A 20,909-nucleotide genomic window follows, 5' to 3' on the forward strand; every position below is an offset into this window, starting at 1 on the left:
ATTAAATTGTAATTGTAAATTTTCACTTGTGAAAACGGAATAGTTGATATCAAGAAGTCACATCCTGAGACTGAATAAAAGTCAAAACGGCTTGCCATATTAAACCACGTTTTCCAGTTGCAGCGTGTCCTTTAGATGGCGCTGAGTTTCGGCGCGTTTTTTCTTCTTCTTCTTCTCCTGTTTCCTGTGCGTGGTATAAACTTCCGGTTGGATGTTCATTCTGTAACTCGCAGCGGTGGTTCGGCTCGTTTCGGAGGTTCTGCTGGACCGAGTTCTGCCGGTGTCGGTTCGGCGTGTGTCGCGATGGCGGCGCTTCATCCCGGTGACCCGCAGCTGGTGTCGATGATCGTCAATCACCTGAAGACGGAGGGTCTGTTCGATCAGTTCCGAAGAGACTGTCTGGCGGACGTGGATACAAAGGCAAAACACACACACATTTACCTCACAACAACACCAAAGTAACACGCTTTTACTATGAGTTTAACACGGTAATAACATGGTGTTCTCTGAAGTAACCAGTACTGCGCTGTTTGTGACTTATAGTCAAGTCACCGTTATTTATATAGCGCTTTTAACAATACAGGTTGTGTCACAGCAACTTCAGTATTAAACAGGACAACAGTGTGTCAATAATGCAGTATCATAAACAACCAATTTTCAGTTAAAGGCAGTTCATCATTGAATTGTTAATTTAGTACATTCGTTAACTGTTAAAAAAGCTAACTGTCAGTTTAGCAGTTCAGGTTTATGTTAATGAGTTACCTTAATAAATAGCCTGTATTTTGAGAGATGAAACAAATAATCGTTCCTCATAAGATGTTAGATGTTTTGGAGGCTCGGGAAGATTATTCCTCCACTGAGCAACAGCTTCTGGAAACAAACGTTCCTCAAAAGATCTTGATCAGATTTGAGACCCACAGATTTTTCTACAAAACGATTGATGGAGAATCAAGTAAAAATAAGCTGCTTCAGTCCAGTATGTGTTCATCTGGAAATATTACTAGAGTTATTCTGACTTGATCAAAATCAGTTAAGATTTGACAGCAAAAACATACATGAAGCACCCACAGAAGGTGGACGTTTGTAGTTGATAAAAAAAACTCTAAAATATCAACCAGACGAAAGAAGACATGGAGTTGATTGAGTGTGAAAACAGGTTTAACAGCAAAGTTCATGTCATTTAGAGGCCTTATAAATTCACACATCAAATATGATACAGTAGATTAATAGGGTTAATTTTGTTGTTTTCTTTTTCTCAGCCGGCGTATTTGCACTTACGACAGCGAGTCGACAACTTTGTGTCCAATCATCTGGCGAACCACACATGGAGCCCACAGCTGAACAAGAACCAGCTGAGAAACAGCATCAGACAGCTGGTCCTGCAGTACGTTTGTCCGTCCACCTGTTTGTCTGTCCGCCCTTCTGTTTCTCTGTCTATATGTCTCTCTGTCCATTTGTCTGTCTGTCTGTCTGTCTGTCCGTCCTTCTATCTGTCTGTCTGTCTGTCTATATGTCTCTCTGTCCATTTGTCTGTCTGTCCGCCCTTCTGTTTCTCTGTCTATATGTCTCTCTGTCCATTTGTCTGTCCGTCCGTCCTTCTATCTATCTGTCTGTCTGTCTGTCTGTCCTTCCTTCTGTTTGTCTGTCTGTCTATATGTCTCTCTGTCCATTTGTCTGTCCGTCCGTCCTTCTATCTATCTGTCTGTCTGTCTGTCTGTCTGTCCTTCCTTCTGTTTGTCTGTCTGTCTATATGTCTCTCTGTCCATTTGTCTGTCCGTCCGTCCGTCTGTCTGTCCTTCCTCCTGTTTGTCTGTCTGTCTATATGTCTCTCTGTCTGTTTGTCTGTCTATATGTCTCTCTGTCCGTCCATCCGTCCTTCTATCTATCTGTCTGTCTGTCCTTCTTTCTGTTTGTTTAATTTTTTTCTGTTACATTTTTCGTTTGTCTGTCTGTCTATATGTTTCTCTGTCCATTTGTCTGTCTGTCTGTCCGTTCATCTATCTGTCTTTTTGTCTGTCCGTCCTTCTATCTGTCTGTCCTTCTGTTTGTCTGTCCGCCCTTCTGTTTGTCTGTCTATATGTCTCTCTGTCCATTTGTCTGTCCATCCGTCCTTCTATCTGTCTGTCTGTCCTTCCTTCTGTTTGTCTGTCTGTCTATATGTCTCTCTGTCTGTCTGTCTGTCTGTCTGTCTGTCTGTCTGTCCGTCCGTCCGTCCGTCCGTCCGTCCGTCCGTCCGTCCGTCCGTCCGTCCGTCTATCTGTCTTTTTGTCTGTCCGTCCCTCTATCTGTCCGTCCTTCTGTTTGTCTGTCTATATGTCTCTCTGTCCATTTGTCTGTCCATCCGTCCTTCTATCTGTCTGTCTGTCTGTCCTTCCTTCTGTTTGTCTGTCTGTCTATATGTCTCTCTGTCTGTCTGTCTGTCTGTCCGTCCGTCCGTCCGTCCGTCTATCTGTCTTTTTGTCTGTCCGTCCCTCTATCTGTCCGCCCTTCTTTTTGTCTGTCTATATGTCTCTCTGTCCATCCGTCCTTCTATCTGTCTGTCTGTCTGTCTGTCCTTCCTTCTGTTTGTCTGTCTGTCTATATGTCTCTCTGTCCATTTGTCTGTCCGTCCGTCTGTCTGTCAAAATGGCTAAAAAACTAAATTAAAATGTTGTACCTAAATATTATCAAAATTAAAACTATATTCAAATTTAAAATGCATAATTTCATTGGGGTGTTAAAAAGTATTTTGCTTCTCTCCAGAGGCCACAAGAAGGCGCATTGAACTAAATATCAATGCATGTTATTTCAAAGCAATAAAATAACATGACTATCTGTGAAAAAAGTGCATAATGTTTAAAATAATATTTATAAACCAATTACAAGTAATTAAGTCACTTAAACAACTATAAATAAAACAGCATCATGTATGCATGAATGAGTTTAATACAAAGGACCGAAAGCCGATCATACGGCTTATTTTTTTTCATTTAAACATGATGCGGGGGGGATGGGAAAATGCGTGAAATAATGCGTTCTGTGTGAACAGCTTAATTTCAGTTGTGACATAAACACATTCTCTGCATTGATGTTTTTTTTCCCCGCAATAATTTATAATTTCAGCAGTGCTGCATCTAGCGTCTTTAACTGGATAAGCTAATAAAAACATTATAATGCAATTTGAATGTGGGTTTTTATTTTTCATCTCTTTCCTTGTCTCTCCGTTCGTCTGTCTCTCATGTTCTTCATCGTGTGTGTGTGTGTGTGTGTGTGTGTGTGTGTGTGTGTGTGTGTGTGTGTGTGTGGGTCAGGTCCGGTATGCTGGAGCAGGGAGTGGACAGGATCGTAGCTCAGGTCGTTGATCCAAAGGTCCATCACACCTTTCGGCCGCAGGTGGAGCGCGTCGTCCGCAAGTTTCTGTCTCCGAACGGCCATGTGGAGGAGGACGAACTGCCTCCTATAGGGCCGCCCCCTCCTGTGGAACACCAGGAAGCTATACTTCTGACTCCAGACAACGCTAATGATGCAGGTGAGCATCTCACATATGACAATCTACAGTCTTCTCATTAAATATTATCTGGGATATAAGTCACGTTTTCTAACGTTCTGCTCTGACAGCTCCAGCTGGGAGCTCCAGCGCTGATGTTCAGATCCCAGAGACCAGCGGCACTGAGCACGAGCAGAGAGAGGAGGAGATGGACATCAGCGACATCACTGAGGAGGAGCAGCAAACCGCAGAGATGAAGGAGGAGCCGGAGGAGGAGGAGCAGCCTGAGGAAGAGGAGGAGAAGGATGCAGAGATGGAGGTGGAGACGGAGGAGGTGAAGGATGAAGGAGATGCAGGGAACAGCAGTAAATCTTCAGTGAAGGTCAAAGAGGAGAACCGCGACACTGACTCTCAGAAACCATCCAGCGTCAAACAGAAGACTAGAGAACGACTCAGAGAAGGTACGACGACAAACCCCTCAGAGATCTGCCTCACTTCCAGAAGAACAATGTACAGATAATTTACTCACCCCTTGTCATCCAAGATGTTCATGACTTTTTTTTTCCAGTCATATAGAAATTATGTGTTTGAGGAAAACATTTCAGGATTTCTCTCCATATAGTGGACTTCTATGGTGCCCTGAGTTTGAACTTCCGAAATGCAGTTTAAATGCAGCTTCAAAGGACTCTAAACGATCCCAGTCGAGGAAGAACGGTCTTATCTAACGAAATGATTGGTTATTTACACACTTTTTAACCTAAAAAGCCAGTCTTGTCTAGCTCTTTGTCCACTCTGTGTATTCCAGTTCAAGACAGTTAGGGTGTGTCGAAAAACTCCCATCTCATTTTCTCCTCCAACTTCAAAATCCTCCTACATCGCTGCAGAAGTACCGACCCAGTGTTTACAAAGTGAACAAGCAAAGAAGGTCAAACTCACTTTACAAATAAAAGCAAAACAGCGATTTAGGAAAATGAGGAAATGAGATTGGAGTTTTTCGACATACCCGAACTTTCTTGAACCGTAATACATGGAGTATGCATTGCAGAGCTAGACAAGATTAACATTTAAGAAGTGTATAAATTGTAATTTTTTTTAGAAAATAACAGATCATTTTGCTAGATAAGACCATTCTTCCTCGTCTGGGATCATTTAGAGTCCTTTGAAGCTGCATTTAAACTGCATTTTGGAAGTTCAAACTTGCGGACACCATAGAAGTCCACTATATGGAGAGAAATCCTGAAATGTTTTCCTCAAAAAACAATTTCTTTACGACTCAAGAAAGATAGACATGAACATCTTGGATGACAAGGGGGTGTATAAATTGTCTGTCAATTTTTGTTCTTGAATAGAGCTAATCCTTCAATGCAATTTAGAGTTTATTAATCGTTTTCGCAATTCGCAAAAATTAGGTCTTATAGTGATGCACTGAAATAAATTTTTAACCTAAACCAAAATGAACGTTTTTGTTTGTGTGTTTGTGTTACTAGAGTATTCATTGGAGGACTCAGATCTGGAGGGTCTCAGTGACATCACGGTGAGTTCGGTCCACACCAGCGATCTGTCCTCGTTTGAGGGAGACAGCGATGAGGATGAGCCGCTGTCTGAGTCCACAGAGGAGGGGGAGATCAGCTCTGAGGGTGAGGAGCGCATCACATGATCAGTCAGTGTGTGTGTGTGTGTGTGTGTGTGTGTTGCTGCAGTGCTCAAACACGTCTGTGTGTGTGTGTGTGTGTGTGTGTAGATGAGGGAGGGCAGAAGACGCCGGCCGGAGACGACTCTGAGGGCGGCAGGGAGAAGAAGCCCCGCGGCGTGAGACAGGGATACGTACACAAACCCTTCCTGTACTCGCGCTACTACAGCGACTCTGATGACGAGGTGACGGTGGAGCAGCGACGGCGCTCAGTGGTAAGAACACATCCGTGATCTTTGACATGCTAGATACCCTAATGATGGGCCTCACTCATGAAACACCAGCGGAATTATGTCAATTGAGTGTAAAGCTATGCTGATGTAAATTTTCATGAATTTTGTGAATCACTTTAAAAATATATTTATAAAGCACTCCAAAAAACAGTGTTCCAAAATGCTGCACAATTTAAAAAAAACTATATAGTAAAATATATTAGTAGAAAAATTTGCGATTTAAAAAAAAAAAATCAAGAAGGATACTAAATTTAATACATTTCTTGTTTACATTTTCCAAATAAAAAAATGTATTCAGTTTGGGTGCGTGTTCGTGAATCATTTGATTCAGTTCGGGACATTTTTTTATTTATTTTTTTTCTAGGAAACATCAGACCATTAAGGCAGTACTTTTATAAACACAAAACAAAGTGTATATAGTATATTATTTAAATTGGTATGGTACCTGTTGCTGCCAGAGTAACTGTTCATTGTAAATGTTATGTGCTTTATTTCTCTTTCTCTTTTTGTCTCTGAAGTTGACATCATTGCATACTTGATACAGATTTTTATTTATCTTTTTTTTAGAATTAGAAAGATAAGACATTGTTTGATAAGTGAGATTTCTGGAGTCCTTGAAAATCACAAAAGTTTCAGAGTTTCATTTTACAATATTTGTACGAACCCTGTTACACATAATAGTTTTTTTTCATATACAAATATTTATATAGCAATCAAAGCAGTGTTTCATAGTAATAATACTGTTGTAGTACACATGATGCACAATTTTTGTCTGGGCTTTGTTGTTGATGCTGTTGATATCCGCAGGCCAAAGACAAAGAGGAGCGTCTGTTGAAGCGGCAGCAGAACCGTGAGCGAATGGAGGAGAAACGCAGACTGAGAGCAGCTCAGAACGAGGAACAAGGTACCTGCACTCGTGTGTGTGTGTGTGTGTGTGTGTGTGTGAGTGTATTAATGATCTGATCTCTGACTCTGATTTTCTCCACACAGATCGCAAGAAACAGGCGACTCTCTCTGCGGATCAGAGACCTCGTGCCAAAGAGGCTCGAAAAGAGAAAAAGTTCCTGGAAAAGAAAGTGGCTCTGAGCAGACAGAGAAAGAGAGACTCCAGGTTTGTGGGGCAAACTTTGACAAATCCAGTAACTAGTTTCCTAAAACCAGCCAATCAGATCGGTGCTGGTGGTTTTCAGAAAGCTGCATACGATGCATAAACAGACCAGATGACAAGTCAATTCTTGAATTTTTATTTTCAGAAAAGAGGACGACAGGAAGAAAAGTGACACTGAAGGCGATTCAGCCAACAAAGATGTAAGTGTCTCTCATTCTCCAGCTCTCTCTCTCTCTTTCTCTCTTTCTCTTTGTAATGAACGCTTCTGTCTGTCTTTCTGCAGGTGAAGTCCACAGGTTTGAAGTCAGTGCGACGACCGTCTGATCTGGAGGAGCAGCGCAGGAAGAAGACAGACAGTGAGGAGAAAGTCCCTGACAAAAACCGCGTTCACTCCTTCATCCTGGACCTGGAGCTGGGAACTGAGGAGCGCCGGAAAACCGTTCGGAAAGACTCGCTTTCTAAAGAAAAGGAGCGCAAGGACAAAGAAAAGGAGAAAGAGCGCAACGTCCCTGACGAAAGACTAAAGCACAAACTCAAGACAGAGAGCAGGAAGAGCGGAGACGTCACCACCGACGAGAAAGACGGAGGGACTTCGAAAGGAGCAGTTGATGAAAAGAAGGGGTCAAAGGTCAAGCCAGACAGGAAGAGTTCCGTGTCTTCCCGAGAAAGCAAGACGAGTGTGTCTGAAGCTGCCGATGAAGGGAACCTGAAGAAAGGAAAGACGGCTGTGAACGAGAAGGAGAAGCCGAAGGTGAGCGGCAAGGGCGACTCGAAGCTGCTCCGGCGTCTGGACTCCACCGGCTCTTCGGAGGAGAGGTCAGAGGTCGAAACGGGTTCAGAGGTCAGCCGGAAGAAAGACAAGCATCCTAAAGAGATTCCCAAGAGGTCAAAGAGTCACCCGGAGGCTAAACCAGGAGAGAAGCCCAAGGTTCGGACAGACAGGAAGGATTCAACCGCAGACAAGAACCTCCCGCAAAAATCCGGCTCAGAAACCGAGAGCGACGTCCGAAAGGCGGAGACGGGACCGAAGGTCAAATCCGTTACGGAAAAACACAAGTCTAAATCCCAGAATCCAAAATCCGACAAAAAAATAGAAGCGAAGAATAAACCAGGAACTGCAGAGCAAAAAAAAGAGGAGAAACCGAAGGACACAAAGGTTTCAAAGAAAACCACTGAGAAGAAGGTGCAGAAAGACACTGAGCGGAAGTCGGAAGAGAAGGAGAGTTCCAGCACTGGAGAACCAGCACACGCAGCGCCGACTGCACCGGAACCCGTCGCCGTCTCCAGTACCACGCCTCTACCGGACGACCCTTACGGCGCTCTGAGCGACGTCACTCCTGACTCCGAGGACGAGGAGGTGGTGCTCAAAGAGCCACACTCACTGTCAGCAGAGGCCGACGCCCTCTTGAGCCTGATGGACGTCCGCACCTCCGCCCCAGACCTCGCCGTGCAGCAAGAAACAGAGGCTGACATGAAGATGAAAGAAGCGGCGCTTGTGCTGCTCTCCATGGATCCGAATATCGCACGCTCCTCTGATCTAATCCCCGCAGATTCTCGGGTCGCAATTGAGGACAGGAACACAGGAAATGTGTTGGAATACTCTGAGACTGAGTCTGCCGTAACGCCTACATCTGCCACCGCAGCGGAGCCCATGGAGACAGAGGCTCTCGGGTTACAGGAAGTGACATCAGCGGTAAGCACATGACATGGTAGCTTCTACAGTCTCGGATTGATGATCAAGTGTTTCCTGTAACATGTTAATTTTTTTCTTTTAGGGTGGTGATGAGCAGACAGATGAGAAAGAAACGCAGACTCTCACTGAATTTACACCGACGATCACTGCAGACGCAGATGAGCCCATAGAAACTCTGACTGCACACGCAGCTTCCCCCATGCAGACACTAGCTGCAGACGCAGCTGAATTTACACCGACGACCACTGCAGACGCAGATGAGAGCACGGAGACTCTCGCTGCAGACGCAGATGAGCCTATAGAGACTCTGACTGTAGACGCAGTTGCCCCCACGCAGACACTAGCTGCAGACGCAGCTGAATTTACACCAACAACCACTGCAGATGCAGATGAGCCCATGGAAACTCTCGCTGCAGACGCAGATGCCCCCATGCAGACCCTCACTACAAATGCAACTGAGACCATGCAGACCCTTGCTGCAAACGCAGCTGAATTTGCACCGACAACCACTGCAGACGCAGTTGAGCCCAGGGAGACTCTCACTGCAGACGCAGCTGAATTTACACCAACGACCACTGCAGACGCAGCTGAGATCACACAGACTCTCACTCCAGATGCAGCTTTTCCCACGCAGACACTCGCTGCTCCCACGCAGACACTCACTGCAGACACAGCTGAGACCACGCAGACCTTTACTGCAGATGCAGATGAATTTGTGCCTGCAGTCACTGAAGACATAGCTGAGCCTATGCAGATCCTCACTGGAGATGTTGCCGAGTCAAAACAGACCCTATCTACAGATACTGCAGAATCTGCGCAGGCTCTTACTGCAGATGCAGACGAGTCCACGCAGACTCTCACTACAGAGTCCACGCAAACCCATAATTCAGACGTGGAAGAAGCTGCCGTGCCTGTGCAGACCCTTACAGCAGATGCTGCTGAGACAGCTCAGACTTTCATTGCAGAGACAGATGAATCCAAGTTGATTGTCACATCGGATGCAGCTGAGATGACAGACATGGTGGAGTCCATGCAAACTCACACTGCAGATGCAGCCGAATCTGTGCAGCCTGGCATTACAGACACTGCTGAGACACAGCCAGTGCAGACCCCCACTGCAGAAATAGCTGAATCACCTGCTGAGACCCTCACTGAGGATGCAGCTGAATCTACGCCAGTGGTCACTGCAGATGCAGATGAGACCGCTCAGACCCTTACTGCAGACACAGCAATAACAGATACAAATGAGCCTGCGCAGACCCACACTGCAGACACAGAAGAGACAGATACTGATGCGTCTGTGCAGCTCCTTACAGCAGAGCCTGCGCAGACACTCACCACAGAAAAAGAAGAGACTGCGCAGACCCTGAATGCAGAAGCAAAAGAGACAGATACAAATGAGCCTGCGCAGACCCTTACAGCAGCCACAGCTGAGCCTGCGCAGACACTCACCACAGAAACAGAGGAGCCTGCACAGACTCTCACTGCAGAAACAAACGAGACCGATGCAAATGAGCCTGCGCAGACCCCTACAGCAGACACAGCTGAGCCTGCGCAGACACTCACCACAGAAAAAGAAGAGACTGCTCAGACCCTGACTGCAGAAGCAAAAGAGACCGATGCAAATGAGCCTGCGCAGACCCCTACAGCAGACACAGCTGAGCCTGCGCAGACACTCACCACAGAAACAGAGACTGCACAGACCCTTACTGCAGAAACAAACGAGACCGATGCAAATGAGCCTGCGCAGACCCCTACAGCAGACACAGCTGAGCCTGCGCAGACACTCACCACAGAAACAGAGACTGCACAGACCCTTACTGCAGAAACAAACGAGACCGATGCAAATGAGCCTGCGCAGACCCCTACAGCAGACACAGCTGAGCCTGCGCAGACACTCACCACAGAAAAAGAAGAGACTGCTCAGACCCTGACTGCAGAAGCAAAAGAGACAGATACAAATGAGCCTGCGCAGACCCTTACAGCAGCCACAGCTGAGCCTGCGCAGACACTCACCACAGAAACAGAGACTGCACAGACCCTTACTGCAGAAACAAACGAGACCGATGCAAATGAGCCTGCGCAGACCCTTACAGCAGACACAGCTGAGCCTGCGCAGACACTCACCGCAGTAAAAGAAGAGACTGCACTGACCCTTACTGCAGAAATCAAAGAGACTGATACAAATGACCCTGCGCAGACCCCTACAGCAGACACAGCTGAGCCTGCGCAGACACTCACCACAGAAACAGAGACTGCACAGACCCTTACTGCAGAAACAAACGAGACCGATGCAAATGACCCTGCGCAGACCCCTACAGCAGACACAGCTGAGCCTGCGCAGACACTCACCACAGAAACAGAGGAGCCTGCACAGACTCTCACTGCAGAAACAAATGAGACTGATGCAAATGAGCCTGCGCAGACCCCTACAGCAGACACAGCTGAGTCTGCGCAGACTGTCATGGAAAATTCTGCCGAACCTGTGCCAACAATCACTGCAGACACAGCTGAGTCTGCGCAGACACTCAGCACAGATGCAGCTGAACCTGTGCAGATGGATTCCACAGACACAGGTTGGTGATGATGACGAGTTTATGTATTTCTGATGGTGAGAGTGTGATTGTGTGAACCACATCTGAGCAAAACTCGTGTCCGATACAGGCGCTGATTCTGTCTCAGACGAGCAGGAACAGAAGTCATCAGACGCCTCTGAGACGGTAACAAATCAGATTCATTTCATCAGCAGATTTTCAACAGGAATCGTTTGTTTGTCACTAATGGCGTTGTCTGATCAGGTGGAGCAGACGGAGAGCGGCAAGCGAAGAGGACGATCATCCGCTCAGAGGACAGGTGTGTATGTGTGTGCTTGAATTTTTAAAATGTTTATGTAAAAATATTTTTGGGTTGAGTATCCAGGTAAGAAAGAAGTCAACTGTGTCAATATATTGGATCCATGCATTAGGTCTTAAAGTGACAGCAGCCTAATAAACCTGTTGCTGTGTGTGTCCAAGCAACAAGAGACAGAATCACTGACTGCTTTTGGCTGAATATCATTTGTAGTTTGTAGATTTGTTTTATTGTAAACAGCAACAGTTGCAGCACACGACTGACTCAAGATCTCATGTTTTCTGAATGAAAAAGCTGTGGAATCTGAAATGAAAATTTTTCTGACTGCAGCGAATCAAACCAGAACCGATACTGAAAAAGAGCAAACAGCTACTAAAGAGGTGACTTCTCCTTTCCTTTTTTCCTCTGATATGGAAGCTTATTTTTAACATGTAAGAAAAAAAATTATGCTGTGGTAAGTCGTAACTTTAAAAGTCATAATTAAGAGATGAAAATTAAAAAAAATTGTCTAAAACTTATTATGACATACCAAGTTGTAATTATGAGAGAAAAGTCAAAATTATAACATAAAAGTAATTGTGACATTATGACATAAATTATGACCGTTTGATAATTCATAATTATGAGATAAAAAGTTGAAATTGACATACTGTTATAATTTAATTTTAAAGGCAGGATTATGACATAAGACATTTATTAGGTAAAAATAGATGACAAAAAAGTCATAATTATGAGACAAAAGTCAATATTATGACAAAAGTCAGTCATGAAATAAAAAAAAAACAAGAAAATTGAGCTAAAAGAACCAAATTAGACATACAGTATATAGTCATGAATTTAATAGTCAAAATTATGATTTTATTTGTATCAACTTTGTATTGTAGATTTTTCTTGATATTTCATAAGTGACTTCTTAAGTTTTTATCTTATAATTATGACTTAGTTTGTCATAATTACAAGATTTAAAGCCATGAATCTCATAAGTATGACCTTCATAGTCATAAGTATGATTTGTTTCTCATGTGGTGGAAATGGCCTTCCATAGTCAGTTCTTCCTGTGAAGTGTGTTCTGTATTTGACAGTGTGAGGATGAAGAGGAGGAGCGATCGAGCAGGACTCCACGCAGAGGAAGATCCTCCAAAGCATCTGATGCTCCACAGAGAGAAAAACGTGAGTCTCAGTAACATCTGCAGTGAGCCGTTCTCCCCAAACACTCCTGATCACATGACAGTGTTTCTCTTCATTCCCACAAGGTTCTGCTTCACAGTCAAAGGAGGCGGAGCCAGCTGTAGAGGAGGAGCCAAAAGAGGTGTGTTTGGCTGATTCTTCAGTTAAAGGAGTAGTTCACTTCCAGAACTAAAATGTACAGATAGTAAAGACTGAAAAGTGTTTTTTGAGGAAACCATTTCAGGATTGTTCTCCATATAGTGGACTTCTATGGTGCCCATGAGTTTGAACTTCCAAAATGCAGTTTAAATGCAGCTTCAAAGAGCTCTAAACAATCCCAGCCGAGGAAGAAGAGTCTTATCTAGTGAAACAATTGGTTATTTTCTAAAAAAAATTACAAATTATGTACTACTTAACCACAACTGCTCATCTTGTCTAGCTCTGCGATGCATACTCTGTGTATTCCTGTTCAAGACAGTTAGGGTATGTCTAAAAACTCCCATCTCATTTTCTCCTTCAACTTCAAAATCGCCCTACATTGCTGCAGAAGTACTGACCCAGTGTTTACAAAGTGAACAAACGTGCAAATAATGGCCTTTAATTAAAAATGTAAAACAGCGATGTAGGGCGATTTTGAAGTTGTAGGAGAAAATGAGATGGGAGTTTATTGACATACCCTAACTGTCTTCAACTGGAATACACAGACTAAGCTTGCGCATTGCAGAGCTAGATAAGATGAGCAGTTGAGGTTAAAAACTGTACAAATATTTATTTATGAAAATGACCAATCGTTTTGCTAGATAAGACCCTTCTTCCTCGGCTGGGATCGTTTAGAGTCCTTTGAAGCTGCATTTAAGCTGCTTTTTGGAAGTTCAAACTCGGGGGCGCCATAGAAGTCCACTATATGGAGAAAAAAAATTCTGTAATGTTCTCCTCAAAAAACACAATTTCTTTACGACAGAAGAAATAAAGACATGAACATCTTTATTATACGTTTTTTTGTGAAGTTTTTTGTGACATGTACCTACCAATATACGCACACTTTAAATGTTCTGTGTGTAAATGACAAATAATCACTGTCTAGTACTGATATCATCATCATCTTCACACCAGACGTTTACAGAACAGCCCAGTCTTTACAAATGTTTTTTATTGGTATATGATAAAAATACTATTAGATCTAGCATTGCTTTAGTATTTGATCATCATGTTTTGTATCAGATTCAACTAGAAGGTTCACGAAGACCATGATGAGATGTTCATTCCAGGGTCATGTGATCAATGATCAACAGATGAGTCATAGTTTGTGATGGGACTGAATGTTTGTGTTTGTTGTTTTCATCAGGGCCGCAGGAGCCGCCGCTCCACAGCTCAGACCAGAGACACTCCTCCAGGTGACTGTCTGAATCTCACACACACACACACACACACACACACACACACACACACACACACACACACACACACACACACCTGTCTGTCTGTAGGTCATCAGTTCACCTCACCTGTCTGTCTTTCTCTCTCTAGTGAAACCTGCACTGAAACGGAAGAGATCAGAGGATCTTCCTGTTTCTGCTCCGGTAAGTCAATCACTGCAAAAAATGCTTTTCTTACTTGTTTCCAGCCAAAATATCTAAAAAAAAATTTAATTTTCTAGACAAGTAAAAATGATTTTCTTCTTGTCAGAAAAAAACAAGTCAAAATTAAGTCAGTTTTTGCTTTGAACAAGCAAAATAATCTGCCAGTGGGGTAAGCAAAAAAAATCTCATTTCAAACAGAAAACAAGATTATTTTTCTTACCCCATTGGCAGATAATTTAGCTTGTTTCAAGCAAAGATGTGCTTAATTTTACCTTGTTTTGTCTGAAAACAGGACAATAATTTTGATTGGAAACGAGACAAAAAATCGAAGTAAAAAAAGCATTTTTTCCAGTGTGTGTGTGAACAGCTTTTACAATGCGTGTTTCTGCAGGACGCAACAGCAGAGATGAAAGAAGAAGCAGAACAATCTGCCAAACACAGAAAAGAAGGTCAGTCGTCTTCATCACATTAATGATCATTGTGTGTAAAACAGCAGCGGGACCGTTCTGCTAAATGTCTCATTTTGTGAAAGTTGTACAGAATGATTGAACGCTCATTTGAATCTGCCTCTGTTTCTGTCAGCGAGTCCGTCTGAAGATCAGGATACGACCAAAGCGAGTGATGAAGAGGAGGAGAAGAAGGATGAGGAAGATGTTACTGTGAGTAAACAACCATTCCTGACACAGTCTGTGTGCACTGACATATCAGTAAATGACTAATGTGTGTGTGTTTTATATATACGTGTGTGTGTGTGTGTGTGTGTGTGTGTGTGTGTTCAGGAGGACAGGCAGCAGAAACCGACCCGCCGCGGACGACCCTCCAAAACCTCCTCTGCCACAGATGACTCAGGTGTGTAGACCATTATTTTTTAAATATGTCAACAATATTATTTAGTTTGTTAAATTATAGTAATTTTTTTCTTACACATGCTACTGTAAAAGTTATTTTTTATTGACATTTATTTATTTACTTTTTATTTAATTTTTTTTAATTTTATTTCTGATTAGTTTTTTCTTACACAGTACTGTTGTAGTTTATTTTTACAGTTTTTTTATTTTTATTTAAATGTATATTTTTTACTTTTATTTTATTTATTTATTTTAAATCAAATTTTTGATTGCATTTTTTTCTTGCTCATTGGATTGATTGATTTATTTGTTTACTCATTTATTTGAAGCAAACTATTAATTATTTCTCATAAAACGTTTGTTTTAATCTCATTTGTATTTATTTTAATCTCATTTTTGATTGCATTGCTCATTGGATTGATTTACTCATCTATTTGAAGCAAATTAATTACTCTCATAAAAAAAATTCTCTTAAATTATAGTATTTTTACACATTCCTGTGAAAGTTATTTTATATTTTTTATTTCTTTAATTTTTTTTTCATTTAAATTAGTATATTTTACTATTATATATGTTTATTTGTTTTAATCTTATTTTTATTTATGTTAATGTAATTTCTGATTGCATTAAAAAAATTCTTGCTCATTGGATTGATTTATTTACTCATTTATTTGAAGTAAATTATTAATTATTTCTCATAAAAAAATGATTTCTCTTTAATATATTATATAGTAATATGGTAATTTATTTTACACGTTACTGTGAAAGTAATTTTTATTGACTTATTTATATACTTTTTATTTATTTTTTTAGATTTTATTTCTGATTACATTTTTTTCTTACACAGTACTGTTTAAATTCTGTTTATTTTTCATTTAAATTTGTATGTTTTACTTTTATATACATTTTTTTGTTTTAATTTAATTTAATCTAATTTTTCATTCGTTCACAAACTAAAAATTATTTAGTTTGCTAAATTATAGTAATTTTTTTCTTACACATGCTACTGTAAAAGTTATTTTTTATTGACACTTATTTATTTATTTTTATTTTATTTCTAATTAGTTTTTTCTTACACAGTACTGTTGTAGTTTATTTTTACAGTTTTTCTATTTTTATTTACATTTATATTTTTTACTTTTATTCACGTTTGCTTCAATCTCATTTTTATTTATTTTAAATCATATTTTTGATTGCATTTTTTTTCTTGCTCATTGGATTGATTTATTTGTTTACTCATTTATTTGAAGCAAACTATTAATTATTTCTCATAAAATGTTTGTTTTAATCTCATTTTTATTTATTTTAATCTCATTTTTGATTGCATTTTTTCTTGCTCATTGGATTGATTTACTCATCTATTTGAAGCAAATTAATCACACTCATAAAAAAAATATTTCTCTTAAATTATAGTATTTTTACACATTCCTGTGAAAGTTATTTTATATTTTTTTATTTCTTTAATTTTTTTTTCATTTAAATTAGTATATTTTACTATTATATATGTTTATTTGTTTTAATCTTATTTTTATTTATGTTAATGTAATTTCTGATTGCATTAAAAAAATTCTTGCTCATTGGATTGATTTATTTACTCATTTATTTGAAGCAAATTATTTATTATTTCTCATAAAAATGATTTCTCTTTAATATAGTATATAGTAATATAGTAATTTATTTTAAACGTTACTGTGAAAGTAATTTTTTTTTACTCATACTTTTTATTTATTTTTTTAGATTTTATTTCTGATTACATTTTTTCTTACACAGCACTGTTTAAATTCTGTTTATTTTTCATTTAAATTTGTATTTTTTACTTTTATATACATTTTTTTGTTTTAATTTCATTCAATCTAATTTTTCATTTATTTACTTATTTACTTGAAGCAAATTATTAATTATTTCTCTTATTGATTTGTTCATTTGTTTGTATCTTATTATTTATTAGATATTTCTTTTAATCTGTTTATTTATTTTTTGCATTCATAAGTTTTGCACTTTTCCTGTAAACATTTCTATTGAAGCCCGGTTTGGAAGGCACTGCTCTAGAGGATTTTCTTTCTGTTCCTCTGGTCCACAGATACAGGAGCATCGGAGAAAAGAGACGGAGAAAAAGAGGATGATGAGGAAGAGACCAAAAGCAGAGCGACGACCCGCGCCGCGTCCCGTCTGGAGGCAGAGAAGTATGACAGACGTCCATCTCACCGACGCTGACGGCTCACTCCATCAAACCTCATTCTTCTTGTTTGTTTTTCAGAAATAAACCCAGCAAACCGTCCACTCGAGCTCTCACTAAACTCAGCGGGAAAGAGGAAAACTCTCCAAACACACGGTAATGTAATACTGCTTTAAATTTGTTTTTCCAAAAAATATTTAAAAGTTTTCTCTTTAATTTAATTGCATTTTTGTGTTTGTTTTTCGGAGCAAAAAATCCCTCATTTACAGAAGACACCCACTAAAACGTTATTCAGTGTGACAATCTTGTCAGGCATATTTACAACAAAAATCAATTTATGGCACATTAAAAGACAAATTACGTTCGCCCTAAATACTAATTAGTTCTACATTTTCCAAATTTGCCACTGTCCTAGGTATCCTAAGAATTTTTTTTTTACTCACAGGAAAATTTAACATGCTCCCTTATTATTCTTTTATATATTTTAATATGTACAAGTTAATAAAAGAGAATCTTCACAAAAATGTTGTGTTACACTGAATGACAATGTAACGATGTAACATTATTTCAACCAAATTGTGATATTTTATTCTCCAAAAACATTTGAAACCTTAAAAGTAGACACTTGACTTACAAAGTGCTTTCTATAGACAGAATCACTTTTGTACATTTTATTTGACATGGACATCTTAACATCTTTGATGTATCTGAAAAATATTGTTTGGCATAATTCAATATTAATGCTGCTTATATAGAACCTCATTATAGTACTGTGTGTATTCATATATCTCATTTGAAATGTTTTCCTACTTTCTTACTCTGTTATAGTACAGTATTTAATTTTTTACTTGTTTTTTCTTACACACTATAGTACTGTTATAATACTGTATTTATTTATCTAATTTGATTTTACTTCTTTTTTTTTCATTATAGTACAACTGCTATAGTAGCGTATTTAGTATCTATCCATCTCATTTTTGAATTTTTTTTACTCATTATACTACTGTGTATTAATGTGTCCAATTTAAGTTCTTTAAGGGCAGACACTGCAGGCAAAAACTGTTTATTCATGCACCTGTCAAGTTTGAGATTTTGGGCTTTTTGTTTTTTCATAAAGTGTTTTTTCAGACTAGTGGAAAGAAAACACTGAAGAAGACGCTGTTAAGTCTTTCTTTTATAGCACTTTATCTATTTGTGTCAACAGATTTCAATTACAATCCATGTTTTTAAAGGCCAAGAGTGTTTTCTCCTACACTGAGCCATAAATCTCCACTTCAGCAGCACTTACACACACCACACTTTACATTTGTGTTCCTGTCTATATCCTGAAGGTTTTTTTCAGAAGGATTTGTTCATATATAATTTGCTTGATTTTAGACAACATTTTATTCTCCAAACATAGAAAAAAACATTGTTTTCTGTCTAAGTATTTTCTGAATTATGGAACGACAAAATGAGAAAAATCCCTCTGTAAAAACATTTGACTCTAATGTCAAAAAAATTAAACAAGAGTTTTGAAACCAACTTCATCCAGTGTTTAGATTTTTGCACTAGAAATGTATGCAAATTAGATAATACCTCATTTGCATATTTAAACCTTGTAATACAAAAAATGTTTGCAATTATCAATGCAATCAATCAACTGAGTAAGGGGATAACTATTAGTACATTTTTACCCTATTCACCTACAGTGTCTCGCCTTAAACAGTAGTTTGCTAAAGTGTCACATATGTGACCCTGGACCACAAAACCAGTCTTAAGGTTAAATTTTACAAAACTGAGATTTATACATCATATGAAAGCTCAATAAATAAGCTTTCTATTGACGTATGGTTTGTTAGGATAGGACAATATTTGGCCGAGATACATCTATTTGAAAATCTGCAATCTGAGGATGCAAAAAAATCTAAATACTGAGAAAATCACCTTTAAAGTTGTCCAAATTAAGTTCTTAACAATGCATATTACTAATCAAAAATTACATTTTGATAGGTTTACAGTAGGAATTTTACAAAAAAATCTTAATGTAACATGATCTTTACTTAATTTCCTAATGATTTTTGACATAAAAGAAAAATCAATAATTTTGACCCATGCAATGTATTTTTGGCTATTGCTACAAATATACCCCAGCGACTTAAGACTGGTTTTGTGGTCCAGGGTCACATATTTAATTTAATTGAGAATCGTCTCCTTCATCTCTGTGTCTCAGATCGGCGAGAGGACGCAAGCGTGACTCGAGTCCAGCTCTTCCTCGCACACGTGGAGGACAGAAATCTGACGATCCGCCTTCAAAAAGAGCCAAACGATGACGAGGCTCAGTTTGATCTCATCAGGTTCATCATTAGTAGAAGTTTAAAGGATGATGAAGAGCTGCTGTGTGTGGAAATATCTCATTCAGTTCATCAACGCCAGTGTTGTTATACCTGTGTGTGTGTGTGTGTGTGTGTGTGTGTGTGTGTGTGTGTGTGTGTGTGTGTGTGTGTGTGTGTGTGTGTGTGTGTGTGTGTGTGTGTGTGTGTGTGTGTGTGTGTCAGAGATGCTCATTCTGTGAATGTCAGTATTTTTCCATTTTATATTTTTACCTTTTTATTATAAACCCCAATATTGCTCTGCTCCAGTCTGTGTTTTATGTTTTGTTTTGTCGTATGGTTGAGTTATTAACTTGAGTGTTATAATAGATATAAATCACCAGTCTATAAAAGTCTTGAAGGTTTTTGGCGTTTAGTCTCCAGTGTTCTGGGTGCCAAAGATAGTTTGGTTGACCAGAAGAGCTTTACCAGACTGAGGCTGATAATACAGAGCCGTTTAAGCGTCGCAAGTGTGCGAGAGAATGAGAGAGGCTTTCAGAGAAGGGCTTTTATTTCTGCGGTTCAGCTAAGAATAGATTATTCCGTCGCTCATTTATTATTGGACGTTTTAATCGAGTGCAGCAGGAAGCAGCTGTGTGTGTTTTAACAGAGACGTTCTCATTTGTTCCAGTAGGAGGCTGAATATGATCTCTTTAGATGTTCCATTCAGTTATTTCCTTCATTCGCAGCTCCTTTTTAAACTCGGCACTAACTAGCTCTCCTTTAAACACAAAACCAGGCTCAACAGGACTATATGACAATAAGTACAACTTTGAAAAAACTGATGTTCTTTTTTAGTATAAATATCTAAATATTCTTAAGATATATTTACTGGTGAGGCACAATCAAATGATGGTTTTCTGAAAAGTGTATCAAAGTGAGTTTTGAGTTTTTGATTAAAACAAGAACAAATATCTGTCAATGGGATCAGAAAAAAAAACATTTGTATTTGAATTAAGTTTATTTTTTTCTGGCTCCACTGGCAAATAGATTTGTCAGAAATCATAACTTCATATAAAGTCATTTTGCCTCTCAAGTTCATGGATGTGTGTTTATTTATATATATATAGTTCAAAAGTTTGGGATCAGTAAGACTTGTAATGTTTTTTAAAGAAGTCTCTTATTCTCATTTATTTGATGAAAAAATACAGAAAAAAACAGTAATATTGCAAAATGTTATTATTATATAAAATATTGGTTTCTATTTTAATACACATCAAAATAAATTTTTCCCTGTGATTTCAAAGCTGAATTTTCATCAGCTGTTACTCCAGTCTTCAGTGTCACATGATCCTTCAGAAATCATTCTAATATGCTGATTTATTATTAGAATTATCCTTTTTTATACTTTTTTTCAGGTTTCTTTGATGAATGAAATGTTAAAAACAGCATTTATTCAAAATATAAATCTTTTCTAACAATGCAAGTCTTTACTATCACTTTTTATCAGTTGAACGCATCCTTGCTGAATAAAAGTAATTTCTTTCAAAAAAGAGAAAGATTAAACATTCACTGACCCCAGACTTTTGAACACTATTGTATATTGTTAGAAAACCTTTCTACTTTAAATAAATGCTGTTCTTTTCAACTTTTTATTTGTTAAAGAATCCTGAAAAAATCACAGGTTCCAACTAAATATTAAGCAGCACAGCTGTTTCCAACATTGATAATAAATCAGAATATTAGAATGATTTCTGAAGGATCATGTGACACTGAAGACTGCAGTAATGATGCTGGAAATTCAGCT

General features: G+C 39.1%; 1 protein-coding gene across 1 annotated transcript; it reads left to right on the top strand.

The window, feature by feature from the left end:
* Positions 1-303: 303 nt before the first annotated feature.
* Positions 304-20,198, top strand: bod1l1 (biorientation of chromosomes in cell division 1-like 1). Its single transcript, XM_073820249.1, has 24 exons — positions 304-420; positions 1,260-1,384; positions 3,291-3,508; positions 3,598-3,927; positions 4,954-5,103; positions 5,208-5,371; positions 6,197-6,293; positions 6,380-6,500; positions 6,643-6,697; positions 6,781-8,190; positions 8,273-10,766; positions 10,855-10,910; positions 10,989-11,043; positions 11,371-11,420; positions 12,123-12,210; positions 12,294-12,349; positions 13,553-13,601; positions 13,735-13,787; positions 14,179-14,236; positions 14,370-14,446; positions 14,567-14,636; positions 16,716-16,818; positions 16,893-16,967; positions 19,024-20,198. Exons 1-24 carry the CDS (start codon positions 304-306, stop codon positions 19,121-19,123), a joined length of 6,171 nt encoding a protein of 2,056 aa, XP_073676350.1. The 3' UTR covers positions 19,124-20,198.
* The last annotated feature ends 711 nt before the right edge of the window (positions 20,199-20,909 follow it).

Source organism: Garra rufa, chromosome 16 (genome assembly GCF_049309525.1).
Source record: "Garra rufa chromosome 16, GarRuf1.0, whole genome shotgun sequence".
Taxonomy (NCBI): Eukaryota; Metazoa; Chordata; class Actinopteri; order Cypriniformes; family Cyprinidae; genus Garra; species Garra rufa.

What these genes read in the sequence shown, in the direction of transcription:
- bod1l1 (XM_073820249.1), top strand. Translation starts at nt 304, where the DNA reads ATGGCGGCGCTTCATCCCGGTGACCCGCAGCTGGTGTCGATGATCGTC. An exon ending in AGACAACGCTAATGATGCAG is followed by an intron (nt 3,509 to 3,597) that starts GTGAGCATCTCA and finishes CTGCTCTGACAG; the next exon opens with CTCCAGCTGGGAGCTCCAGC. An exon ending in AGCAGCGACGGCGCTCAGTG is followed by an intron (nt 5,372 to 6,196) that starts GTAAGAACACAT and finishes TGATATCCGCAG; the next exon opens with GCCAAAGACAAAGAGGAGCG.